The 26252-nt window shown below is 42.9% G+C and overlaps 2 protein-coding genes across 6 annotated transcripts in view; one reads left to right on the forward strand and one right to left on the reverse strand.

Annotated features, from left to right (window-relative positions):
* The window catches only part of CLEC11A (C-type lectin domain containing 11A), a 34927-nt gene extending 32515 nt beyond the window's left edge, over positions 1-2412 (reverse strand). Inside the window, exon 1 of the mRNA XM_060780706.2 lies at positions 2093-2412. Within this exon, the coding sequence (XP_060636689.2) occupies positions 2093-2194 (102 nt within the window). The 5' untranslated portion in view covers positions 2195-2412. The remainder of the gene's footprint in view (positions 1-2092) is intronic.
* Positions 1-26252, forward strand: part of SHANK1 (SH3 and multiple ankyrin repeat domains 1) — a 157904-nt gene that overhangs the window by 1507 nt on the left and 130145 nt on the right. For 4 of the 5 annotated variants that reach the window (XR_009631735.2, XR_010910150.1, XM_060780703.2 and 1 more), the window contains exon 1: positions 13899-14237. The exons of the other annotated variant lie outside the window; for it this stretch is intronic. The gene's annotated coding sequence lies outside the window, so the exon portion shown is untranslated. Of the gene's footprint in view, positions 1-13898; positions 14238-26252 lie in introns of those variants that run through there. 5 annotated transcript variants of the gene reach the window in all.

Raw genomic sequence — 26252 nt, forward strand, 5'->3', positions numbered from 1 at the left:
ATATGGGAAAAAACTACTGACTAGGTGGGTTACCGGTAGGCTGTTAGGAATTGTGGGAGTTGAAGTCCAAACACCTGGAGGGCCGAAGTTTACCCATGCCTTCTCTAGGCACTCCAGCATGCTCTATTATCAATTTATAGTGTTTGTTGACCATAGAATTGTACTGGAGGATCTACAAATGCCTACAAAATCTCAAGATCCTCCAGCAAGCTTCTGTGGCCAACTTCCAGCAGAGTTAGACATAAAGTCACATTGGAGAACATAATAAATTCCTAGAGATAGCATATTACTCCGCTCTGTAAATAATCAAATGCACAAATTCCAAGCCCACAAAAGTGTAAGTCCAACTGTATTTGATGTTTCTAAAACACCTTGGTTTCAGTGGGAAGGTATAGACCAGGCTTGGGCAAACTCCTGTCCTCCGGGTGTTTTGGAATTCAACTCCTAGAATTGAATCCCACAAAGTGGGAGTTGAAGTCCAAAACACCCGGAGGGCCCAAGTTTGCCCACGTCTGGTATAGACAAGCCCTAGATTCAAAGTCTGGAGGAATTACTTTTTTGGGACTCCAACCCATAGCTGGCTAGAAGTTTCTCATCCAGTCATGTTTCAGTGACAACTCTGGGTCAGGTTACCATTCTGCTTAGAGAACAATGGAGGAGCTATTGCAGAAGCAAAACAAGGTGTTATACCAGTGGTTTTCAACCTTCCTAATGCCATGACCCCTTAATACAGTTGATGACCTCCAACCAGAACATTATTTCCGTTGCTACTTCATAACTGTAATTTTGCTACTGTTATGAATTGTAATGTAAATATCTGATATGCAGGATGTATTTTCAATCACTGGACCAAATTTGGCACAAATACCCGATACACCCAAATTTGAATACTAGTGGGGTTGGGGGTGGGGTTATTTTGTCATTTGGGAGTTGTAGTTGCTGGGATTTATAGTTAGCCTACAATCAAAGAGCATTCTGAACTCCACCAATGATGGAATTGAACCAAACTTGGCACATAGAACTCCCATGATCAATAGAAAACACTAAAAGGGTTTGGTGGGTATCGACCTTGAGTTTTGGAGTTGTAGTTCACCTACATCCAGAGAGCATTGTGAACTCAAACAATGATGGATCTGGACCAAACTTGGCACGAATACTCAATATGCCCAAATGTGAACACTGGTGCAGTTTGGGGGAAATAGACCTTGATATTTGGGAGTTGTGCTTGCTGGGATTTATAGTTCACCTACAATCAAAGAGCATTCTGAACCCCATCAACTAGAGAATTGTGTCAAACTTCCCACACAGAATACCTATGACCAACAGAAAATACTGGAGGCATTTGGGAGGAATTGACAGTGATTTAAGGGAGATGTAGTTCACCTATATCCAGAAAGCACTGTGAACCCAAACAATGATGGATCTAGACTAAATTAGGCAGAATTTTGGTGGGAGGATTCACCGTCTGCTTGCAAAAAGGTAGAGAAGAACAGGCAGAGATATATTCAGCCTTCTCTGCCAAAGGTTTCCTAAGGCCATCAGAAATATGTGTTTTCCGATGGTCTTCAGCAACACCTCCGAAGGCCTCCTCGCAACTTCTCCAGGGGTCCCAATCTACATTTTGAGAAATGCTGATCTACACTGTACAATGGATGTCGTTTGACTCCACTTAAATTGCCAGGGCTTTTGGAAGCTGCCGTTTTGTGAAGCACCAACACTCCTTGGCAGAGAAGGTTAGATACCGTGCAAAACTCCAACTCCTAGGATCCCATAGCCTTGAGCCATGGCAGTTAAAAGTGGTGTCAAAGTGAATTTATTCTACAGCAGGCATGGATGTATTTCAGCTCTCTGAATGTTTTGGACTTCAGCTACTGGCTGTTAGGAATTGTGGAAGTTGAAGTCCAAAACACTTGGAGGGCCCAAGTTTGTCCATGGCTGCTATAGATGCATGCCTGGTGTACAGTGTGGGTGCAGCCCCAAAGTGGGGTGCCACCCACACTCCCAACTGTGGTGCCCCATTTCTGCCCCTGGGGCTTGGCAACCAGGCTTCAAGAGCCAGAAAGGCCTAAGGAGCTTTGTCTCTTTTTCTCACCTTGAGCATCAGAGCCTTTCTTTCCTCTTCGGAGCTCAGCTCGTCCCTTTGTCCCTGAGTTGCTGAGGCCAGCAGCAGCCCCAAAAGCAGCAGCTGGATCATGACTCTTTCTCCTCTTTCTCCTTGGATCTTGGGGTCTGGATTTAGGAAGGAAGACAATCTCTCAGATCCTCTGAATTTCCTCAAAATCCCTCTCCGGGAAACACAAATGTCTGTCTTGTTTCCCCTCCCGGCCAAAGTCAGGAAAGAAAGAAACTCTGAGGGAGGGAAGAAAGGAGGACAAGAACTTCAGCCAGCCAGAAGCCAGGAAGTCTAATCTGATCCAGATGTTTGAGAAGCCCAGCCAAAGCCTCACCCAGCCTGGACTGAGCGAACTCCTTGCCTTCTGTGTGGCGTTGTCATCTGGCCAGCTTTCATCTGTTTGACTGGACTGTGATTTATTACTACACACTTCGGTACCACAAATGTTAGCCTCCTTTCTGGGTATATTTGACTTGCTGATTCCAAAATTGCTACCCGTTTTCCCCTATCAGTTCTGCTTTATGAGATATAGAACATATGCCCTACACAGGCAGTCCCTGAGTTACAAACATCTGACTTACAACCAATTCATAGTTACAAACAGGGGTGAGGCAACAGGAAGTGAGATAAATCTTCTAGGAAGGGAAATTTACTCCTGAAAGGGTTATCATGGGGAAAAGGGGTCTCCACTGAAGCTTCCTTACCTATCCTTGTGTCCAAAACAAGCCAGATTTTTCAATATCTAATTATGACAGAGACAGAAAGTGAGGTGAAATTTTCTAAATAGAGGCACAGGCAGCAAAACAAACACCACAGCGGTATTAATCCTTCCCTGTGCTATCCAACTCTCTCTCTCTCTCTCTCACTCTCTCTCTCTCTCTCTCTCTATATATATATATATGGCTGGAGTTATACTTTTAAAAATATCTGTCCCGACTTACATACAAATTTAAGAACAAACCTACAGAACCTATCTTGTTCATAACTTGGGGACTGCTTGTGCCAGTCTTCATCTACATACCTACAGAAAACCATGATAACCATATCTAAGAAGCTACAGTTGATGTGGTCTATCCAATGCAATTTTCTGAATCAACACCCCAAATAACTTCAGGAACACCAAGAATGTATTTTTTCTGCTGCTGCTGCTGCTATTGTTGTTGTTTTCTTACCGACCTCTCCTCAAGCCTCCAGGCAGGGTACAACATAATTAAAATACAGAGATTTCTTTCTTTTTCTTCATGTCAGGAGTGATTTGAGACACTGGAAGTCACTTCTGGTATGAGAGAATTGGCCGTCTGCAAGGATGTTGCCCAGAAGACACCTGGATATTTTACCATCCTGTGGAAGGCTTCTCTCATGTCCCCGCATGAGAAGCTGGAGCTAACAGACAGGAGCTCACCCCGCTCCCTGGATTAAAACAAGGTTAGCAGTCCTACCACTGCACGACCAGCAGTCCTACCACTGCTCCTTAATACATAGATAGAAATATTAAAAAGAAATCTGGACAGTAAATAAAAAACAATACTGAGAAAACAGAGGAATTACAGACAGGAAAATATCAGAACCAGCTAACACCTCCCAACAAAAAATTCCACCAAGCAGGAATCAGCCAGGCTTTGAAGCTGCAAGGCTATTCAGTGCTAATCATAGTGGCCAGTTGCAACATTTACACTTGTCTCCACCGAGCAAGAGTTCTTTCTCCCACTCTGGACATTCCACAGATATATAAATTTCACTTGCCTGGTTTCCAACAGACCCCTCAACCTCTGAGGATGCCTGCCATAGATGTGGGCGAAACATCAGGAGAGGATGCTTCTGGAACATGGCCATACAGCCTGGAAAACTCACAGCAACCCAATTCTGGCCATAAAAGCCTTCAATAACACAATAAAAAGGAAATAATAAGAACAAGCCAGGAGGCGTGATATAGCACTTTTATTTATTTATTTATTTATTTATTTAGGTATGTTAATAAGTTTTTAATGGTGTTAATAGTTTTAGCTGTTTATTTTTAACAGCTTTGATGTTTAATCCTATTGTCTTTAGGTTTCTATAGTATGTTGTATGTTTTTTAAGGTTTTAAATTTTATATTGTACTGTCATTAATGTTTTTAGCGGCTTTGGGTCTCTTTTTAGGGTATTAAAAGGGAATATTAATAATAATAAAAATACCATTAAAACATGTATACCAGTATTAAAAGGCATAAGGTACATCTACACTGTAGAATTAGTGCAGTTTGACCTCACTTTAACTGCCATGGCTTAGTATTATGGAATCATGGGAGTTGTGGTTCAGTAAGGCACCAGTTCACTTTGGGAGAGAAGGGTAAAGACCTCATGAAAAACTACAACTTCCATGGTTCAATGGCAGTTGAAGTGGTGTCAAGAAGCCTTAAACTCTGTATTGTAGATGCACTATCGACATAAAATTAAGACAGATATTAATTTACTCTAACACCCTAGTTAGAAATACCAAAGTTTAAAAGGAAGGATACACTTCTATGAACTCCAATTAATTTTTTTCAATGAGGAAAAATACCTCTCCCCGACTCGAAAAATTAACTTTTTTTCTGATAGGGATCATAGTATAATGGTTTGAGCATTGAACTATTACTCTGGAGACCAGGGTTCGAATGCCAAAGGAGCAGAGAACCCACTGGGTGACCTTGGGCAAGTCACACTCACTCAGCCTCAAAGGAAGGCAGTGGCAAATTCCCCCAACAAATCTTGCCAAGAAGACACCACAATAAGGTTGCCTTGGAGTCATTGACTTGAAGGTACACGTAACAACAATGACTGGGTTTGTTTTAATTGACTTTGAAAATAAATCTTCCCTAAACCCCCATGCAAGAGCTTAGAGAAGAGGCAATGCTTCCATTGACTTGAATTAATTTCTTTCAGGTGGAATTAGATAACTTTTCTCTGAGGACATTGTGATGCGGGAAGTGAAAGCCTTTTCTTCCTGCCATCAGTCCAACACGTGTGGGTGTTTTTTTGTGTTCTTTCCATACAGCACAATGCAGATACAGTGCATTTTATGCCTGTGTCTGTGTCACTCAACAATTGCATATTTGCTCTTCCCTGGAACAAATCACTCCTGTGTTTTCTGTTCTCTTTTTGTTTCTCTCCAAACACATGGCACTCCTGATCCTCTTTTTTCATTCACTGTGAACGATAAGCCTTATCTTTGTGGCTGAACACTGGATTAAATGTACACAGGTCTCAACCCAGAGGGCTTAATCTGTTAGTCTGCCTACCTTCCTGACATTTGATTTAATGTAATAGAGTTATAGTCCAGGAAGGAAAGTGGCACCATTCCTTTTTCTTTTTAATGCAAATATATAGTAAAATCTTCTAAAATGACCCATTCTTCAAATGTGACTTTCGTTGAATGCTTTTCTAGTTATAGAATTATTGTCAACATCATAGAATCATAGAGTTGGAAGAGACCTTGTGGGCCATCCAGTCCAACATCCTGCCAAGAAGCAGGAAAATCGCATTCAAAGCACCCCCGACAGATGGTCATCCAGTCTCTCTTTAAAAGCCTCCAAATAAGGAGCCTCCACCACACTCCAGGGCAGAGAGTTCCACTGCTGAACAGCTCTCACAGTCAGGAAGTTCTTCCTAATGTTCACGTGGAATCTCCTTTCCTGTAGATTGAAACAATTGTTCTGCATCCTAGTCTCCAGGGCAGCAGAAAACAAGCTTGCTCCCTCCTCCCTATGACTTCCCCTCACATATTTATACATGTCCCTCATCATGTCTCCCCTCCACCTTCTCTTCTGCAGGTGAAGCATGCACAGTTAGTTGCTCCTCGTAAGGCTTATTCTCCAAACCCTTGATCATTTTAGTCACCCTCCTCTGGACACATTCCAGCTTGTCAATATCTCCCTTCAATTGTGGTGCCCAGAATTGGACACAGTATTCCAGGTGTGGGCTGATTAAGGCAAAATAGAGGGGTAGAATGACTTTCTTGGATCTAGACCAGCGTTTCTCAACCTGGGGTTGTGACCCCTGGGGGGGTTGCAAGGGGGTTTCAAAGGTATTGCCAAAGACCATCAAAAAACATATATTTCGGATGGTTTTAGGAATCCCTTTGACAGAGAAGGCTGAAGATCTCTCCGCCTGTCCTTCTCTTCCTTTTTGGAAACAGACAGCAAATCCTCCTACCAAAAGTCCTCCTCTGCTGTGATTAGTCGGCCTCTTAGCCTCTCGGCCAAGGGAAGAGCTGTTTCTGAGACTCCAAGTGGGAAGGGGAGAGCAGGCATGTTTGGCGCATGGCAGCATAGTGTTCATGTGCAGGCGAGGGAGCATGTGAGGCTGGAGGGAGGCTCACACCAGCGAGTGCCTTCAAGGCATGGGGGTTCCGTGTGGGAAGTCTGGCCCAATTCTACCATTAGTGAGGCTCAGAATGCTCTTTAATTGTAGGTGAACAATAAATCCCAGTAACTACAACTCCCAAATTTCACAGTCTATTTTTCCCAAGCTCCACCAGTGATCATATTTGTGCATATTGAGTATTTGTGCTAGATTTAGTCCAGATTTATCATTGTTTGAGTCCACAGTGCTCTCTGGATGAACTATTTATTTATTTATTTATTTACCATATTTGTATATCGCCTTTCTCAGCCCAAAGGCAACTCAAGACGGTCTACAGTCGGCAACAATTCAATGCCCCAACACCATAAAATACAATTAAAACCATTAGCATGCAATATAAAACCATACAAAACCAATAAAAGCATATAATAAAAACTACAACTCCAAAACGCAATGTCAATACCCACTAAATCCTTTTAGTGTTTTCTATCAGTCATGAGAGTTCTGTGCGCCAAGTTACTACATCTCCTGATGCTAATGTGTATCTAGCTTTTTTCATTTCTTCCTTTGGTGGTTCTTGGGATGGCCCTTTAGATGACAATGCTTGCAATGTGTTCATGCATAGCAGTGGTTCCCAAACCTTTGGCCCTCCAGTTGTTTTGGACTTCAGCTCCCACAATTCCTAACAGCTGGTAAGCTGGCTTGGATTTCCGGGAGTTGAAGTCCAAAATACCCAGAGGACCAAAGATTGGGAAACACTGATGTATAGGAAAATAGCTGGATGCATTATCATTGATCCCCTTGCTCTCTGACAACCCTTTGTTGGGGGAATGCACAGCTAACAAGGAGGATTGGAGGTGTTTATTGCATGGTTGAAATTCTTTTTTTTAAATACATTTTTATTGATATTATATTTTGCTTTGTGAGCATGGTTGGAATACTATTACATTTTTACTTTTCCCCACACAATACTTGAGAAAGTGGGTTGTGATTTCATAAAATGGTCTTAACAACACCATAGCTTATTAACTAGATGTTGGCTCACAGCTGACAAACTGTCTAGTGTGGGTAAATCATATTCCCAAGTGACAATCCCACCCAGGCTTCCATGGTATTCTCTCTGTCCAGACGGATCCCACAATTGTATATCTGACTCTTTAGTGGAGTCATCCAGACTGAGCCGCAGAAATCCATCCAGCAAACGTTGCCAGGTTTTCAGAATGACAATAAGAGACAGCCAAAATTCATAACTTGAAGGGCTGACACTCAGAAAGTAGTTATTAACAGGCCGGGACTCTTCCTAAATACCAAATGGATGTATTGATTTTGCCGAACATAGTCGTGCATGTCTCTGTGAAATTAACATATTGTCTACATTCATCCATTACATAATTCACACATGCCTGTCTTTATGAAGGGCCTACAGCTAAAAATGCAGAATTGTTTTGGCCTCTTGTTCAAGTCTATATAAAAAGAAAAGCTTTCCAACTCTCAGAGAGGGGGCATCCTTTACAAATAAGGGACAGCTCAATAAGGGGCACTATTCCAAAACACAAATAAAGGGCATCCTTTATCATAAGGAATATCTGGCAGACCTACATCCCGCAGATTTCTTTTTTAATTCTTATGGAAAGCTCCCTCACATATAGGTGTTAAGCATCTGTGCCTTGGTTTGCTGCAATGAACAACCCAGCTATATCTGAAACACACACAAACACACCCCACGCTGCAAAACCAGAGGGAGAGGAGGCAGAAGGCACAATTAAAGGCACAATCAGCTTCATGGAATTAAAATCTGAGATAGGAATATATGATTGCCTATTCCGCCCATGCACAGCTAACATGCTCCTTAAGTAATTAATTGGATGAGTTTATTTATTTCCTTACTCTAATTTCAAAGCATGTAGTTATGTTGCAAATAGATCTAGTTATGTCACAAATTGATTGACACACGCGATAGAGGTTTACATAAAAAAATAAGCATTATACATAGTGGAAGCTATAACTCTCATGTCAGTGGGAACGAGGATCCTTTTCAGGCATTTGGCGTCCTTTGAAGAAATTATCTGAGATGTTGGACCTCTCTAGGCTGTCCTTTAAAGCAGGGATCCTCAATCTTTTAAAGCAGAAAGCTGGTTCATGGTCCCTCAGACCGTTGGGGGCTGGACTATAGTTTGAAAAAAGAGAACAAATTCCTATGCACACTGCACATATCATCTATACCAGTGTTTCTCAACTGGGGAGGTTGAGACCCCGGGGGGGGGGGGGGGTCACATGGGGGTGTCAGGGGTCACCAAAGACCATCGGAAAACACAGTATATTTTGTTGGACATGAGGATTCTGTGTGGGAAATTTGGCCCAATTCTATTTTTGGTGAGGTTCGAATACTGAGCATTGCCAAGCTTGGTCCAGATCCATCATTGTGTGAGTCCACAGTGCTCTCTGCATGTAGGTGAACTACAACTCCAAAACTCAAGGTCAATGCCCACCAAACCCTTTTAGTGTTTTCTGTCAGCCATGAGAGTCCTGTGCGCCAAGTTTGGTTCAATTCCATAGTTCATGGGTCTTCAAACTAAGGCCCGGGGGCTGGATATGGCCCTCCAAGGTCATTTACCTGGCCCTCGCTCAGTGTTAACCTAAGTCTGAAACGACTTGAAAGCACTCAACAACAATGATCCAATCTCATTAGCCAAAAGCAGGCCCACACTTCCCATTGACATACTAATAAGTTTATATTTGTTAAAATTGTTCTTTGTTTTAATTATTGTATTGTTTTAAAGTGTTGGGTTTTTTTGCGCTACAAATAAGATATGTGCAGTGTGCATAGGAATTCATTTGTGTTTTTTTCAAATTATAATCCGGCTCTCCAACAATGTGAGGGACTGTGACCTGGCCCTCTGTTTAAAAAGTTTGAGGACCCCTGCCATAGTTGGTGGAGTTAAGAATGATCTTTGATTGTAGGTTAACTATAAATCCCAGCAACTACAACTCTCAAATGACAAAATTAATCCCCCTCAACCCCACCAGTATTCAAATTTAGGCATTTTGGGTTTTTGAGCCAAATTTGGTCCAGTGGATGAAAATGCATCTTGCATACCTGATATTTATATTACCATTCATAACAGTAGCAAAACTACAGTTATGAAGTAGCAACAAATATAATTTTATGGTTGGGAGTCACCACAACATGAGGAATGGTATTAAGGGGTCGCAACATTAGGAAGGTTGAGAACCACTGATCTATACACATAACAAAAGTGAAAATATGTATGTATGTATGTATGTATGTTGCTGGGGTGTCCACTTACACAGACAGGCTCCCACTTCCACAAATAGGTATAACTCCAACTACTCAGGAGAGATCAATGCCTTCCCTCCAGTGATATTGCAGGTTATAGAGAGTGCCGTAAACACGTACAAGAGCCCTGCCAATGTCCTCCACAAACATCATACTGCCTACCACCCAAGTGAAGGCTTTCATACGGGGACAATTTCATCCTAGATTTTATGTTTTTCCTCCACCACAGACATCCCAGTGTTCCTTACTCTCTCCATTAGTGTGGAATTTGCATGACCCCCACCCACTGCCTCTCCCATAACCTTTTCCTATTCTTTCCTATGGCACACAGCAAACAGAGTAACTGAACATACATAATTTATGAGTTGTAGGTACTGCAATGTATAGTTCACCTGTAATCTAAGAGCACTCTGAATTCCACCAATGATGGAACTGGAGCTAAATTGGCACACAGAACCCTCGTGACCAAAAAAAAATATTGGAGGTCTTTGGAGGGATTTATTGGAGTTGTAGCTCACCTATATCCAAAGCGCACTATGAACCCAAACAATGATGGGTCTGAACCAAACTTGCAATACATACCCAATATGTCCAAATTTGAATGCTAGTGGGTTTTGGGGGGAATTGGCCTGGACATTTTGGAGTTATAGGTACTGGGATTTATAGTTCACCTTCAATCAGTGAACACCCTGAACTCCACCAAAGATGTAATTGGACCAAACTTGGCACACAAAGTCCCCATGAGCAGCAAAAAATATTGGAAGTCTTTGGGAGAAATTCATCTTGATTTGGGGGAGTTGTAGTTCATCTAAATCCAGAGAGCACCAAACATCAATGGATCTGGACCAAACTAGGCACACATAGATATGTTGAAAATTGATTACTGGAGGGGTGGCCAAAGTAGTACATAATAAATTGCAATCTTATATTATCATAATTTATATTTGTATGTTGGTATATATTGGTATATTGGTACCACACATAAATGTATGTATTTCAATACCTCAGGCATCTTAGACAAAGTGCTTCATATCTATGCGTATCTGTGGTGGCTGCCATGTCAACATGGTTCAAGTTTTAGTCCACAATTCAAGCAATCTATAAAGATGTTGTCTAAATACCCTAAAGATGATAGATCCCCTCTAATCTTGGAATGTCAGTAGAGTCAGCCCTGGTTAGTACTCAGATGGGAGGCTGCCAGTGAAAACCAGTTGATGTAAGATGTATTTCATAAGAAGGACCATCTTTATTCCTTGCCTGAGAAAACACAATGTCATTCATGGGGCTGCTGTAAGTTGACAGGTGGCTTGAAGACACACATCTAAGGTGCGAAATGCTATCCCCCAAAATAAATCCAGCACTTTGGATAGATCTTTTAAAGTTCAGACTGAAGCACAGATTCATCTATATTTTACACTTCGTTGTCTTTTTCCGTGCACCAGCAGGCCAGGACTTGTTTTTCTGACCTTTTTTGGAAACAAATTTAATCCTGCTGAGTAACTCCTTTTTAAAAAAAAATGCTTCTTATATGATTTTGTGGATTTTAACTCATTTAGGTATGCATGCTTTCTTGTTTTTACATTTTTGCACATTGGTTATAAACCTGTTTTGGGAACAAAATTGAAGGGCAGTATAAAATAATAAACAGCAGATCTCTCTCCATGAACCAGCCTGAGCTCTTAGATCCTCAGGGGAGGCTCTTCTTCTGCCCTTGACATTAGCACAGGCCCATCTTGTAAGCACAAGGGAGAGAGCCTTCTCCTCTGTGGCCCCCCAACTCTGGAACGCATTGCCTGGTGAGACTATGAAGGTCCCCACCTTAGAAATGTTCAAGAGTGATCTCAAAACCTGGCTTTTCCGGTGCACTTTTGGAGAGTAGCCATATTATCATACACAGTCGCTCCCCCTCAACGGTTTTTGTCCCCACCTGTATGAAGGTCTATATTTATGACCCCGTTTCTTTATGAGTTTCTCCCCCACAAACAATCTGCTCCATCCCTATCTCATCCTGATTTTAGTATTTTTAGTATCTTAGTTTTTATCTTGCACATGCAGCCCGCTCATTGTTATGTTATTTTATTTTTTGTGTCCATGATTTTGCTTTATCGTTTTTTTTAAACTCATATGTTGTATGTATTTTACTGTGTTGTTATTGTGTTCTGGTTTTACTTTTTTGTAATATGCTGTTGGGCTTGGCGTCATGTAAGCTGCCCCAAGTCCCCATTGGGGAGATGGTGGCGGGATATTAAATAAAGTTTATTATTATTATTATTATTATTATTTCCAAAAAATCCCAACAAACAAATACTCAAGGATAGCCATGTGCAGTTATGTATCTCATGCATGCATAAAATGTATCTTGTTTTGGAGCATTGCTCTTATTTATTTATTTATTTATTTACCACTAGCTGTCCCCTGCCATGCATTCCTGTGGCCCAGTCTGTGTGTATGTGTTTTGTGTGTATATATATATATGTATATGTGTATATATGTGTGTATGTGTGTGTTTGTGTATATATGTGGTTTGCACATGCGCTGTAGCGTCTTTTTGCTTTTTTGACCCATTAAGTCCCTTCCGCTGTGTTTTCCAGTTTTTCATGAGTGATGGTCACTCGTTGGCCTGAGAGGTGTCTTGTGTCCAAATTTGGTGTCAATTCGCCCAGTGGTTTCTGAGCTGTGTTAATCCCACAAACAAACATTGCATTTTTATTTATATAGATACTAGCCATCTCCTGCCACACGTTGCTGTGGCCCACATGGGGGTTCTGTGTGGAAGATTTGGCCCAATTCTATCATTGGTGGGGTTCAGAATGCTCTGTGATTGTTGGTGAACTATAAATCCCTGCAACTACAACTCCCAAATGTCAAGATTCTATTTTCCCCAAATTCCACCAGTGTTCACATTTGGGCATATTGCGTATTCTTGTAGAGTTTGGTCCAGATCCATCATTGCTTGAGTCCACAGTGATCTCTGGATGTAGGTGAACTACAACTCCAAATCCAAAGGACACTGCCCACCAAACCCTTCCAGTATTTTCTGTTGGTCATGGGAGAACTGTGTGCCAAGTTTGGTTCAATTCCATCGTTGGTGGGGTTCAGAATGTTCGTTGATTGTAGGTGAACTATAAATCCCAGTGACTACAACTGCCAAATGACAAAATCAATTGTTTGAGTGAAGGACATACATTGAACTGTTAGGTGTCTTGTGTCCAAATTTGGTGTCAATTCGTCCAGTGGTTTTTGAGTTCTGTTAATCCCACAAACGAACATTACATTTTTATTTATATAGATGTATATTCCGCCTTTCTCAGCCCAAAGGTGACTCAAGGTGTCTTACAAATTGGCAGCAATTCGATGCCACAACAAACATAAAATACAGTTTAAAAACACCTAGAGCAGTGGTTCTCAACTTGTGGGTCCCCAGATGTTTTGGCCTTCAACTCCCAGAAATTCTAACCGCTGGTAAACTGGCTGGGGACCCCATCAACCTAGAGCAAGGCTGAAGTTTGCCCATGCCTGATCTAACCTCTGAAGCCTTCCAAGAGGGTCCATGGTTCATTTCAGGAATGTAATTTTAATCAAAGAGCCATAGCCTAGAAAGGAAGGGGGAAAAAACCCCGCAGGATGGAGCTGAGGATGGTGGGCATTGTTGAGGAGGGGGATAGTGTCAGTCTTTCCTTTCTGGAGGTGCTAGTGCTCAAGAGAGGGATGATCAGAAAGGAGGGGCTGGGCTGGGGAGGGATGTCCTTCCAAGGCAAGACGAGGGTGTCAAGCCGGTTCAAAAATGGAGCTCTTTAAGGCTGCAAAGGGCGGTGGGGGCGAGGAGTGGGGCCTGCGTGGGGTGGGAGAAGGGAGGAAGTGAGTGGGGTGGGAGTGGGATGACATATAGCGATGAGGGAATGAGGGAGAGTGGATAGGATGCTTGCTATGTGTGTGTGTATATATGTGTGGATGCTGGACCGCTTTCCCTCCCCCTCCCTTTCCCCACCCTCCCCTCCCCACCACCCACGTGATGCTATGAATGGGAGGCGGGGGGGGGGGGCAACGGTGTGCATTCCTGAACAGCAGGAAGAGAGAGAGGGCGGGGGGGGGGGGATAAAAAGAGCAGGGGAGGGGGAAAGGGAGAGGAGAGTGGGAGGAGCTTGAGAGCATCTTCGTGGGAGGGGAGGAGGAGGGTGAGCAAGGGAGGGAGAGGCTGGGAGGGGCGCATCCTCGGGAGACGGAGACACCCCCTCTTCTCCATCCATCCTTCCATCCTTCCTTCCATCCCTCCTTTTGCCTTTCCACACTACATCGCCCGCCGCTCCTCCCTTTTTCTCCCCCGTGGAAACCGCTGGAGGACCTCGCCTCCCCCTCCCCGCCCACTGCAAGGCGTGGAAGAAGAAGAGGAGGAGGAGGAGGAGGAGGAGGAAGGCCGAGTTTGGGAGGGAGGAAGGGGGGGACCGGGTCCGGAGGGTCCCCCCCGAAGAGGACGAGGCGCTGAGCGGCTCCCACCCGTGGCAGGTACCAAGGGGAGGGGGCGGAGAGAGGAAGGGAAGAGAAAGGGGGGCTCGGGCGTGGAGAGGGGGGTTCCCACAGCCAGGCGAAGGGGCTGCTGCCTCCGCCACAGCCGCCACGCGTAATTTTGGGGGGGAGGAAGCAAGAGAGGAGGCATCAGAGCAGCATGGCCGCGGGAGGGGACCTCGCCGGACCCTGCCACGCCCCCCTCCGCAGGGGACCCCGGTAAGGGCTGCGTGGGGTGTGGGGACGCGGGGGAGACAGGGCTCCCCACTCGGGATCCGCGGGATGGAGCGTGGAAGGGTCAGGACTTTCCCACCGCCTTCCTTTCCTCACCTTGCTCTCCCTCCCTTCATTTCTCTCTCACACTCACCTCTATACAGATATCAATATAGCTATCAATAGATCATAGCTATATTGATAATGGGATTGGGATTCGGGGAAGGAATGTGCTTGCCCGAATCCCTCACCTTTCTCTCCACCTCTCACTCAATTATCCATATACCTATATCTATCTACACCTACATCTCTATCTATAGTGGTGGTTTCTCTATGTGATGGGGCTTCAGGGAAAGAGAGCACATGTCTCTCTCACACAGGATCCACATGTGTATCTATGGTGGTCGTTTCTCTGTGATCGAGGTGGGGGTTCAGGGAAGGAGAGCACATTTCTCTCTCACACAGGATCTACATCTGTATCTATAGTGATAGTTTCTATATATGACCAGGTTATGGGAAGAGAGAGCTCTTTTCCACCTTCTTCTCCCCCTTACCTTTCACTCACACACTCAATTATCCATACCTATATCTATACCTACATCTCTATTTATGATGGTAGTCTATATGATCAGATTATGGGAAAAGAGAGCACTTCCCCACCTTCTTTTCCCCCTTACCTTTCTCATTATCCCACCTTTCCCTCATACACTCAATTATCCATACCTGTATCTACACCTACATCTGTATCTATAGTGGTAGTCTCTCTATATGATCAGGTTATGGGAAAAGAGAGCACTTCCCCACCTTCTTTCTCCCTTACCTTTCTCTTTATCCCATCTTTCTCTCACACACTCAATTATCCATACCTGTATCTACACCTACATCTGTATCTATAGTGGTAGTCTCTATATGATCAGGTTATGGGAAAAGGGAGCACTTCCCCCCCTCCCCCCCTTTATCTTTCTCTTTATCCCACCTTTCCCTCATACACTCAATTATCCATACCTAAATCTACACCCACATCTGTATCTATAGTTTCTCTATGTGATGGGGCTTCAGGGAAGGAGAGCACATGTCCCTCTCACACAGGATCTACATGTGTATCTATAGGGGTCGTTTCTCTGTGATGCAGGTGGGGGTTCATGGAAGGAGAGCACATTTCTCTCCCACACAAGATCTACATCTGTATCTATAGTTGTAGTTTCTATATATCATCAGGTTGGGGGGGGGGGGGGGAAGCACTTTCCCACCTTCTTTTCTCCCTCACTTTTCTCTCCAACCCATCTTTCTCTCATACACTCAATGGTACCTATAGCTACACCTACATCTGTACCGACAGTTTCTCTATGTGATGGGGGTTCATGGAAGGAGAGCACACAGGATCCACATCTGTATCTATGATGGTGGTTTCTATATATTATGAGGGGCAGGAAAAGAGAGCACTTCCCCACCTTCATTTCTCCCTTACCTTTCTAAGCCAACTTTCTCTCATACACTCAATTATCCATACCTAAACTACACCTACATCTGCATCTATAGTTTCTCTATGTATCGATGGTTCAGGGAAGGCACATGTCTCTGTCTCACAGGATCTGCATCTGTGTCTATGGTGGTCGTTTCTCCATGTGATCCGAGTGCGGGAAATGAGCATTTTCCCACCTTCTTTTCTCCCTTGCCTTCCTCTTTACCCCACCTTTCTCTCTCACACTCAATTATCCATACCTATATCTCCACCTACATCTCTATCTATAGTGGTGGTTTCTCCATGTGATTGGGAAAAGAGCACTTTCCCACCTTCTTTTCTCCCTCACCTTTCTCTAATCTACCTTTTCTCTCACACTCAATTATCCACACCTATATCTACAGTTACATCATCTATAGTGGTAGTTTCTCAATGTGATGGGGGTTCATGGAAGGAGAGCACATTTCTCTCCTACACAGCATCTACATCTGTATCTGTAGTGGTAATTTCTGTATGTGATCAGGGTACCGGAAAAGAGAGCACTTTCCTACCTTCTTTTCTCCCTTACCTTTCTCTCTACCCCACTTTTCTCTCACACACTAAATTATCCATACCTATATCTATCTCCACCTACATCTCCATCTATAGTGGTAGTTTCTATATGTGATGGGGGTTTGGGGAAGGAGAGCATCTGTATCTATGGTGGTCGTTTCTCTATGTGATCCGGGTACAGGAAAAGAGCACATTTCTCACCTTCTTTACTCCCTTACCTTTCTCTCTACCCCACCCTTCTCTCACACAATTATCCATACCTATATCTATACCTACATCTCTGTCTATAGTGGTGGTGATTGGGGAAAGAGAGCACTTTCCCACCTTTTTTTCCTCCCCCACCTTTCTTTTTCTCCCCCATTTCTCTCTCTCACACACACTCAAATAGATTGTTTCTATATGTGATGAAGGAAAGGCAAGCAGTAGAGACAGAGAGAGAGAGAGAGAGAAAGGAAGGAAGCGCGGTGCTTCTGGGGCTCAGTGCAGACATGTGTTTCCTCCCCCTCGTGCAAAGAAACTGTGCAAACTGGGGCTGGTGGGGAGCGTGCACTCGCCTCCTTGCACACGCGTGGGAAGCCATGCTGAAGGGCTTCTCATATATATATATATATATATATATATATATATATATATACACACACACACACAGACAGACACACACACATACACACACACGTGTGTGTCTGTGTGTGTGTGCAGTTTTGGTACCTGTGAATCGCAGAAGAAAAGAGGGAGAAAGGACATGGGAGAGAGGGAAGGAGCCAATGGTTGGTGTGGGTTTCATGGTGTGCTTGCCTTTTGCTGGGTATATATACCATGATGTTCACCATTGTGACAGCTCCTCTCCTTGCGAGCTTAATCTGCAGGCAGGAGATTGTGCATGCATCTTTTCTGTGCTCGCAAATCTCATCTTACTGCTTATCCCTCATGTGGATACATCTCTGTAAATTTGCACTAGAGCATGCATGCTTCGCTTTCCCCAGTGGCTGCACATTTTTCCCCCAGTTGTGAATAAGTGACAGATAAGCACCTGTGTGGCCATGCTTTGAGTGTTCACTCTTTTCAAAGTGTATCTGGATCTGGCAGGAAGGCAACTAAGGAATAAACCCATCCACCTCGCAGCCATACACTACACATGTGCAAGGATGCTGCTCTGCATCTCTGGGCGTGCATCATTGATTCCGTTGCACAGGGGCAGAGCCCATTTTCCCTCATTTCCCCCGGAAAGCATGCTCTTAGTCCTTCTGGTTGTGAATTGTGCCCAGTGTGGGAATGTGTGAGTGTGGATGAGCTCTTGAAAAGGTCTAGAAATCATAGTACGCTTGAAGCAAGGCATCCCATTTCCATCTTGGTGGGTGGGGCTTTCATGCTTTCGATGCTCCCTCCTTATGGCCGCTCATCTTTCTTCCCTTGCTCTGCTCCATCCCTTCTTATCACTCCCCTCATTATTTTTCTTTGGATAAAAATTGTCATGGTCCCTTGAAAAATGGTATTGGATTTTGAAGCAGACGGATGGCGGTATTGGATTTTGGAGAGGAGGGATGTATTTTATATTGGATGCATATCTGGGCAGATGAACTGAATGCCTTTGGATTTCTCTCTCTGATGGCATACTTGTCTAGCGTTCACACAATTGAAGTGGTCACCTTGCGGGATGTACATTAATCTGTATGTTCATATACTGCCGTGTGGGCGTAGTCATGAGGTCTGCATGTGCTCGTCCCCCTCACATTATAGAGGGAGGGGTGGCTGTCACAGTCCAGCCAGGCGCAGGCACACAGAGCAAGGTCCCCGAGACACGCTGCCTCTTTGGCACTCATCTGCGGCAAAAGTCATGGCTGGGTTGTAAATTTGCCTCCATGTGGCTTCTTTAGGTGCGCGTGCATGATTTTCCCCACTACGCCCAATAGGCCTTTACTGAAAGAATGCTCTCCTTGGCTGATACTATGCCATAATGGATCTTTTTTGGTTGTCGTTGAACTGAAACATGAGCTAAATGCTGTCTTACAATAAAATTCTCTATGCATTGATCACTGAGTTTACAGTCAAATATTTCTTTTATGTGGATTTCTTTTAATTGGTCAATTTGAATATGCATTTCTGTCTCTTCATTTGCATGAACCACACATAATTCCAGACCTTGTTGTACAGAATGTGTGAATCAGTGCTATATGTAATGCTTTTCAATCTGGATTGGGAAATCTAGATTGAAGTTGCTGCTTGGTGATGGAATTCACTGGTGACCTTGGGTCAATTACTTTCTCTTAGAGTGCATCTACACCTGGCATGGGCAAACTTTGGCCCTCCAGGTGTTTTGGACTTCAACTCCTACAATTCGGAATTGTGGGAGGTAAAGTCCAAAACACCTGGAGGGCCAAAGTTTGCCCATCCCTGATTTTTTTTGTGTGTGTGTCAGGAGTGATTTGAGAAACTGCAAGTTGCTTCTGGTGTGAGAGAATTTGCAAGGATGTTGCAAGGATGTTGCCCAGGGCACGCCCAGGTGTTTTGATGTTTTACCATCCTTGTGGGAGGCTTCTCTCATGTCCCCGCATGGGGAGCTGGAACTGACAGAGAGAGCTCATCCATGCTCTCCCTGGATTCAAACCTGCAACCTGTCGTTCTTCAGTCCTGCCGGCACAGGGGTTTAACCCAGTGCGCCACCGGCGGTTCCATGCTTGATCTACACTGTAGAAATAATGCAGCTTGATACCACTTTAAGTGTCATCGTTCAATGCTACAGAGTCGCGAGAGTTGTAGTTTTGCATCATCTTCAGCTTCATCTGCCTAAGAGTGCTGGTGTCTCACCCCACTATACTTTACGGATTCCATAGCATGGGACAGTGACAGTTAAAGTGGTGTTGAACTGAATTATTTCTACAGTGTAGATCAGTGGTTCCCAACCTATGGTCCATGGACCACCAGTGGTCTGCAAGAATGAAAATATTGTCCATGGCCTCACCATTACTACACCGTTACCTCGAAATCACGTGGCAATTAGATTGACTGGTCTTGCGAAACCCTCTTATAGTGTCGAGGCAACAGAGATGTCAGGAGGGGAGAGACTGACTACCCACAAAAAATTACAACTACCACATCAGCTCTAGATATTAAATATGGTTTTCTGTGGGATGGTGACTACTGGATGGCATATGTTTTGTATCAGAAACTAGAGCTGATATGGTCTATCCAATGCAATTTTCTCAATCAGCACCCCCCAAATAACCAAACCAAATTTAAAGTTGACCAAAAACTGATTTGTAACCCTTTTGGTAGTAATGTTGGAGAGTGGTCCCTGGGCAAGTGGTCCCGGATCAAAAAAAAAGGTTGGGAACCACTGGTGTAGATGCATTCTTCATCTAACCTACCACATATGGCTGTTGTGAAAGTATATTTGGGAAGGATGAGATCCATGTACGCCACCTTCAACTCATCTGGAGGACTGGCAGGATTTGAAGTACAAATTCAATAGGTGTTAACCCACTTCCAATCTTTAAAGGAAGTATCCAACATGCCAAATCTGTTTTGGGAACAATTGTGTACAAGAAGTGTACAATTGTGTGTGTATTTCTTCTGCACTTCTCTTGGTGTGTGTGTGTTGTGTGGGATCTTTCGCTTTCTTGCACAATTAGATTGGGCCCTCATTTTGATTCGTTTTTCTATAACAGAGATAATTTGTGGCATGTGTACAGCACAGCCCATTTGCACGTCAACTTAGGGCTCTTCCAGACAGGCCCTATATCCCAGGATCTGATCCCAGGTTTTGTGCTTTAAACTGGATTATATGAGTTCGCACTGCCAGATAAACTGGGATAAACAGAAAACCTGGGATCGGATCCTGGGATATAGGGCCTGTCTGGAAGGGCCCATAGAATTAAGTCTCAGAGCCTTTTCACATAGCCCTATATCCCAGAATATCAAGGCAGAACATCCCACATTATCTGATTGTGGACTCAGATCACTCACTTCAAAGCAGATATTGTGGGTTTTTCTGCCTTGATATTCTGGGTTATAGGGCTGTGTGGAAGACCCTCACTGACCTGAATGGGTATTTTACTCAGACCCCTTCCATACAGCTGAATAAAATCTCAGGTTATCTGCTTTGAAAAGGAATATATGGCAGTGTGGACTCAGATATCCCAGTTCAAAGTGAAGAGAGAGGGGTCCAGGAAGATAGTTCCACCTTGTCTCCTGTGCAATATAATATAATATAATATAATATAATATAATATAATGTATATACATATAATATTGATAATATTGTAATGTAATACAATATAATACTACTAATAATACAGTATTATAATTATAAATTTTATATTACATGTAATATTACTAATAATTTTACAATATAATGGTATAGTATAATATAGTAATATATAATATTGATATTGTACTATGCTAATAATATAATATATTGTATGTATACAGATCTTGTAAGCTGCTCTGAGTCCCCTTCGGGGTGAGAAGGGTGTCATATAAGTGTCATAAATAAATAAATAAATATTGTGGGATTTTTCTTCCTTGATATTCTGAGTTATATCCCTGTGTGGAAGAGCCCCCACTTACATGGACATACAGTTATAAGGTGCCTAAATCCGACTATATTATCATACAGTTTGAACTATGGGAGTACATTGTTCATCCATTACTATACTTATTTCATTATTTCTTTTTTTTCCAGTAATGATGCACAGAATGGGCTGTCAGGCTGCAATTCCAAAACACACTGAGGGCCCTTCCACACAGCCATATAACCCAGAACATCAAGGCAGAAAATCCCACAATATCTGCTTTGAACTGGGTAATCTGAGTCCACACTGCCATACATTCCAGTTCAAAGCAGATAACGTGGGATTATATTCAGCTGTGTGTAAGGGGCCTAAATTGAGCTGAATTAGACTTGCTCCTGGGGAAACTTGCTTGGGATTCATTGCCAATCAGATTGCCATGATAGAAAATGAGGGCAATGAAATACATGATTTTTTTTTTAAAAAAAGGAAAAAAAACCAAATGTTATGTATTAGGGCAGGGTAACCACAGAAAAATTTGTTTCTAAACTCGATTCGTTTTTAGGGGGTTTTTTGCGTTTCGTTTTTTAAAAGAATTCCGATTTTTTTCTTTAAAAAAGTTCGAAATATACGAAATTTCGTAAATTACGAAACAATTACGAATCGATTCGTTAATGGCGGACGCGATTGCGCAATATGCAAAAAAAACCCCTCCAAATGGGACAGGGGGAACTTCTGAAGCTTCCCTCTCCCTCTGTTGTTGACTGTTGGTGTGATAATTTATTTTTTATCACTGATAAAACAAACAACAACCCTAAAACTTGCACCAGACATATGGAAATAATAACGAAACAATTTCGAAACGATTTCGAAACGATTACGAAATAAATTGAAAAATTGCAGGGTGCATATTCATAAGTAATCAGGCAATACTGGCATGTGTGTGTATGTATGCTCCTGCATGGCTCAATATCAGATCGTAAGCTAATTTAAATACGAATCAATAACGAATTACGAAATTAACGAACGAAACCGCCCAGCCCTATTATGTATAGATGTGAATGTAGAAACAATTGTTATAACTACAATAGGGGAAAAAATGTTATCAGGAGATCTGTGTGCCTGCATGGTCTGGTTTTCTGGTGAAACGTTGCCAATATTTAAATTGGTAAATAAAAATTCAAATGTCAAAAGGAAATCTAATGCTTTTTTGGGCTTGTTTAAACCTATCTGGAAAGAGGACAGTGAAACAGAGGGCTGTCCTTTTATAGTCCTTCAGAGGAGTGTCCTTTGTAAGGCAGGATGCATAGTCCCTCTAACATTGTTCTGGATCCAAAATGCTTTTTAGTAGAGATGTCACAATATCTGATCTTGTTGCATTTTTTTTGCATTCCCACCTGCATTTCTTCATGTACTTGTGTCTTAGAATATTGTGAGACCTTGGAACTGTTTCCTTTCCACATGGAAATATGTACAAGGTTTGATTTGTGATTCTCCCAATCAACACACTTTTTCTTACTGCAGAAAGCCTGTTTGTATCATTCTGACAGTTGTCCAATTTGATTGTTCACTTCTATATTGCCCCTAATTCAAAAATGGGAGGGGGAATTTGGCTTCCTCTTGACCAGCTTTTCTCAACCAGGGGGTCGGGACCCAAGGGGGTGTCAGTGGGGTTGCCAAAGTCCATCAGAAAACTTAAGCGGCTGAGTGGGCAAAGGAAGGGACCTGAGGCTGTTAGGAATTGTGGGAGTTGAAGTCCAAAACACCTGGAGGGCCTAAGTTTGCACTTGCCTGATTTACAGTGTATTTATTTAGAGGTGTATTTTTGTAACATATTTGTTTAGTGCTGTATTTTTTTTAAAGGCATCCAAGGGATGGGATTAGTAGGAGTAATTGTAGTAATAATAATGGTAAATCATCATTATCAATTATTTCAGCTACATTACTTTCAGCAGAGGTCAAACAGATTTCCTCTATTCTATTGTAACGTCTTAAAACTAGTCCTGTATTGTTGTTCAAAAGGCAGGGCTACGTAATAGCCAACTTGGCATTCTATGCACATAATTAAGTCATTCACTGTTCTCTTTTCTGGGGCATTGTAACAAAAAGAATAATGCACAAGCAGTGCTTATTTTTTTGTATTTAGTGAGATGGTTTTGTGTTGCTTTCATGGGCTGTTTCAGAAGACATCTCTGGCAGGGAGCATATTCATTAGTAATCAGGCAATACTGGCATGTGTGTGTATGTATGCCTTCTTAAAGGATGTAGTTTTTTTCGTGTCAGGAGCGACTTGAGAGACTGCAAGTTGCTTCTGGTGTGAGAGAATTGGCCATCTGCAAGGATGTTGCCCAGGGGACACCCAGATGTTTGATGTTATACCATCCTTGTGGGAAGCTTCTCTTATGTCCCCAAATGGGGAGCTGGAGCTGACAGAGGGAACTCAACCCACTCTCCCCGATTTGAACTGCTGACCTGTTGGTCAGCAGTCTGGCTGGCACAAGGAGGCTCCAAGGATATAGCTACTAGGCATCAATAGGAAGACATCACCTCCCCCAACCCCCAATAATAAAAATTCTGCCTCTCAAATTAAATTTGCCATCAAATTTCAAGTATCTGAGGGAGCAATATACTAAAAATCACTCACACCTAGAACTCCTGTAATTGCTGTGTTCATGTTCCCTTGGTAACTATATCTGCCCCTTGTCTTTGGATTCCTAAACTGTATTTCTCAATTCTCAACTCTCAATTCTCAAAGTTTTAGATTGCGCCTACTCTAGAAGTGAAATTTCATTGAAGGTCAGAATATCTTTGGGAAAGGCACCTCTCATTTATTTGCAGTGACACAATGGGTTAAACCACTGAGCTGCTGAACTTACTGATTGGAAAGTTGGCAGTTTGAATCCGCAGGACTGGGTGAGCTCCCACTGTTAGCTCCAGCTTCTGCCAACCTAGCAGTTTGAAAACATGTAAATGTGAGTAGATCAATAGGTACCACCTCAGTGGGAAGGTAACGGCGCTCCATGCAGTCATGCCAACCAAATTACCTAGGAGCTGTCTACGGGCAACACAGGTGCTTTGGCTTAGAAATGGAGATGAGCACCACCTCCCAGAGCCATTGTTTCTAGGCACTGAATGTTTGCCTTTGTGTTTGTGTATGCTGGAATCTGCCCTGAGTCCCCTCAGGGAGATAGGACGGAATATAGGTAAAGGTAAATGTTTCCCCTGACATCAAATCTAGTCGTGTCCAACTCTGAGGGATGGTGCTCATCTCCATTTCTAAGCATTGTCCAAGGTCATGTTGCCAACATGACTGAATGGAATGCCGTTAACTTCCTGAAGAAGTGGTACCTATTGATCTACTAACATTTATATGTTTTCAAACTGCTAGGGGCTAACAGCAGGAGCTCACCCTGCTCCCCAAATCTGAACTGCCAGCTTTTCGATCAGCAGGTTCAGCAGCTCAGCTGTTTAACTCTCTGTGCCACCAGGGGCACCAGGACAGAATATAAATATATTATTTATTTATTTATTTATTAACTACACATGTGGGTGATAATGGATTGTGCATCCAATGAACTGGTTGCATGCTTAATTCTGCACTTCAAATAAACTACTATTAAAACTATCGAATACTATACAAAAATAGATCAATTGCCTCAGATTTTTCTTTTAAAATTTGGAGTAAAATAAGGGGCTGGTGTATTGACATGGGAGACACTGGTTGCTCCAGTGGCTGGGATTGATTTTGTATGTCTGGGGATGACATCAGAGTCAATTGATCTCACCAACATGGGGGGCTCCAATAAATGTGGAATGGACCGATTTCCTATGAATCAGATTAGCAAATATTTCCACACCGACACATGCCTATAAATACTAAAGGCCCTTCCACACAGCCACATAACCAAGAATATATAAAAAAGATAATCCTCAATATCTGTTTTAAACTGGGTTATCTGAATCCACACTGCCATATATCCCAGTTCAAAGTGGAAAATGTGGGATTTTATTCAACTGTGTGGAAGGGGCTTTAGTTGCCATTTACATCAAGATACAGCAAACGTAAGCCAACCCGGGTTTTTTGGCTCCTGAAGCAGAAAATTCCCCGAAATATCTCTCCCCATTCCTGGCAGTATGAATTCAGTAATAAATTAATAACAAACAATTTGCTGCCCTTTCATGGCACCAGAAGGCTGCCACTTGACAATCTGCCTCACTACCTAATGGTTGGGCTCGCAAAACCGCAGTTGTACCAAAGGCATGCTTCATTACTTGTGGGAAAGTGTTTTAACATGAAGGGGAAATGGGATTTACTCCCAGGTAATAAATGCATTCCCAGGGATTTATTCCCATGTAAAAACACACACTGGAATTGGCAGGGAAGTGAGATTTGTTACACATGGGAAGCCTGCATATTTTAAAGAATGAATACTGTCATTTATTAAATGAATGGAAGACAGGGTTCATTATTCGCAAAGGCTATTAATGTGTTATCATTCAGAGTTCTAGGAGTCAGGCAATATTTTCATCATGGGTCTCTGGTGCTAGAAAGCATGCTAAGCGTCAAAATTGGTAGAAATGACATCTCTTGGAAATGACATGTTCTTATACCCATGTTTATAGTAGTATTAAAAATACAGGAGAGAGAGAGTGTGTGAGAGAGAATGTGTCCACATGTGTGTGCATGTATTTGTATTTTTAAGAAAGAATTGACAGATAGGAGAAGATTCCCAACTCTTCTAATGCTTTCTAAGGCTGGATCTACATTGCCAAATAGCGCAGTTTGAACCTCATTATATGGTCACTGTAGACCAGGCATGGGCAAACTTCAGCCCTCCAGGTGTTTTGGAATTCAACTCTCACAATTCTTAACAGCCGGCTCGGGAGTTGAAAACCAAAACATCTGGAAGGCCAAAGTTTGCCCAAGCCTGGTCTACAGTGACCATATAATGCAGTTCAGTGAAGTTCAAACTACATTATGTGGGCCTAGACCAGTGATTCTCAACCTGGGGTTTCCAGATGTTTTGGCCTTCAACTCCCAGAAATCCTAACAGCTGGTAAACTGGCTGGGAGTTGTAGGCCAAAAACATCTGGGGACCCCAGGTTGAGAACCACTGGCCTAGACTAACCATATAATGCAGTTTCACCTTGACATTAAGTCTAGTCATGCCTGACTCTGTGAGGGTGGTGCTCATCTCCATTTCTAAGCCCAAGAACCTGCGTTGTCTGTAGACAACTCCAAGGTCATGTGGCCGGCATGACTGCATGGAGCACCGTTAC

Source organism: Anolis sagrei, chromosome 6 (genome assembly GCF_037176765.1).
Source record: "Anolis sagrei isolate rAnoSag1 chromosome 6, rAnoSag1.mat, whole genome shotgun sequence".
NCBI classification, from domain to species: Eukaryota; Metazoa; Chordata; class Lepidosauria; order Squamata; family Dactyloidae; genus Anolis; species Anolis sagrei.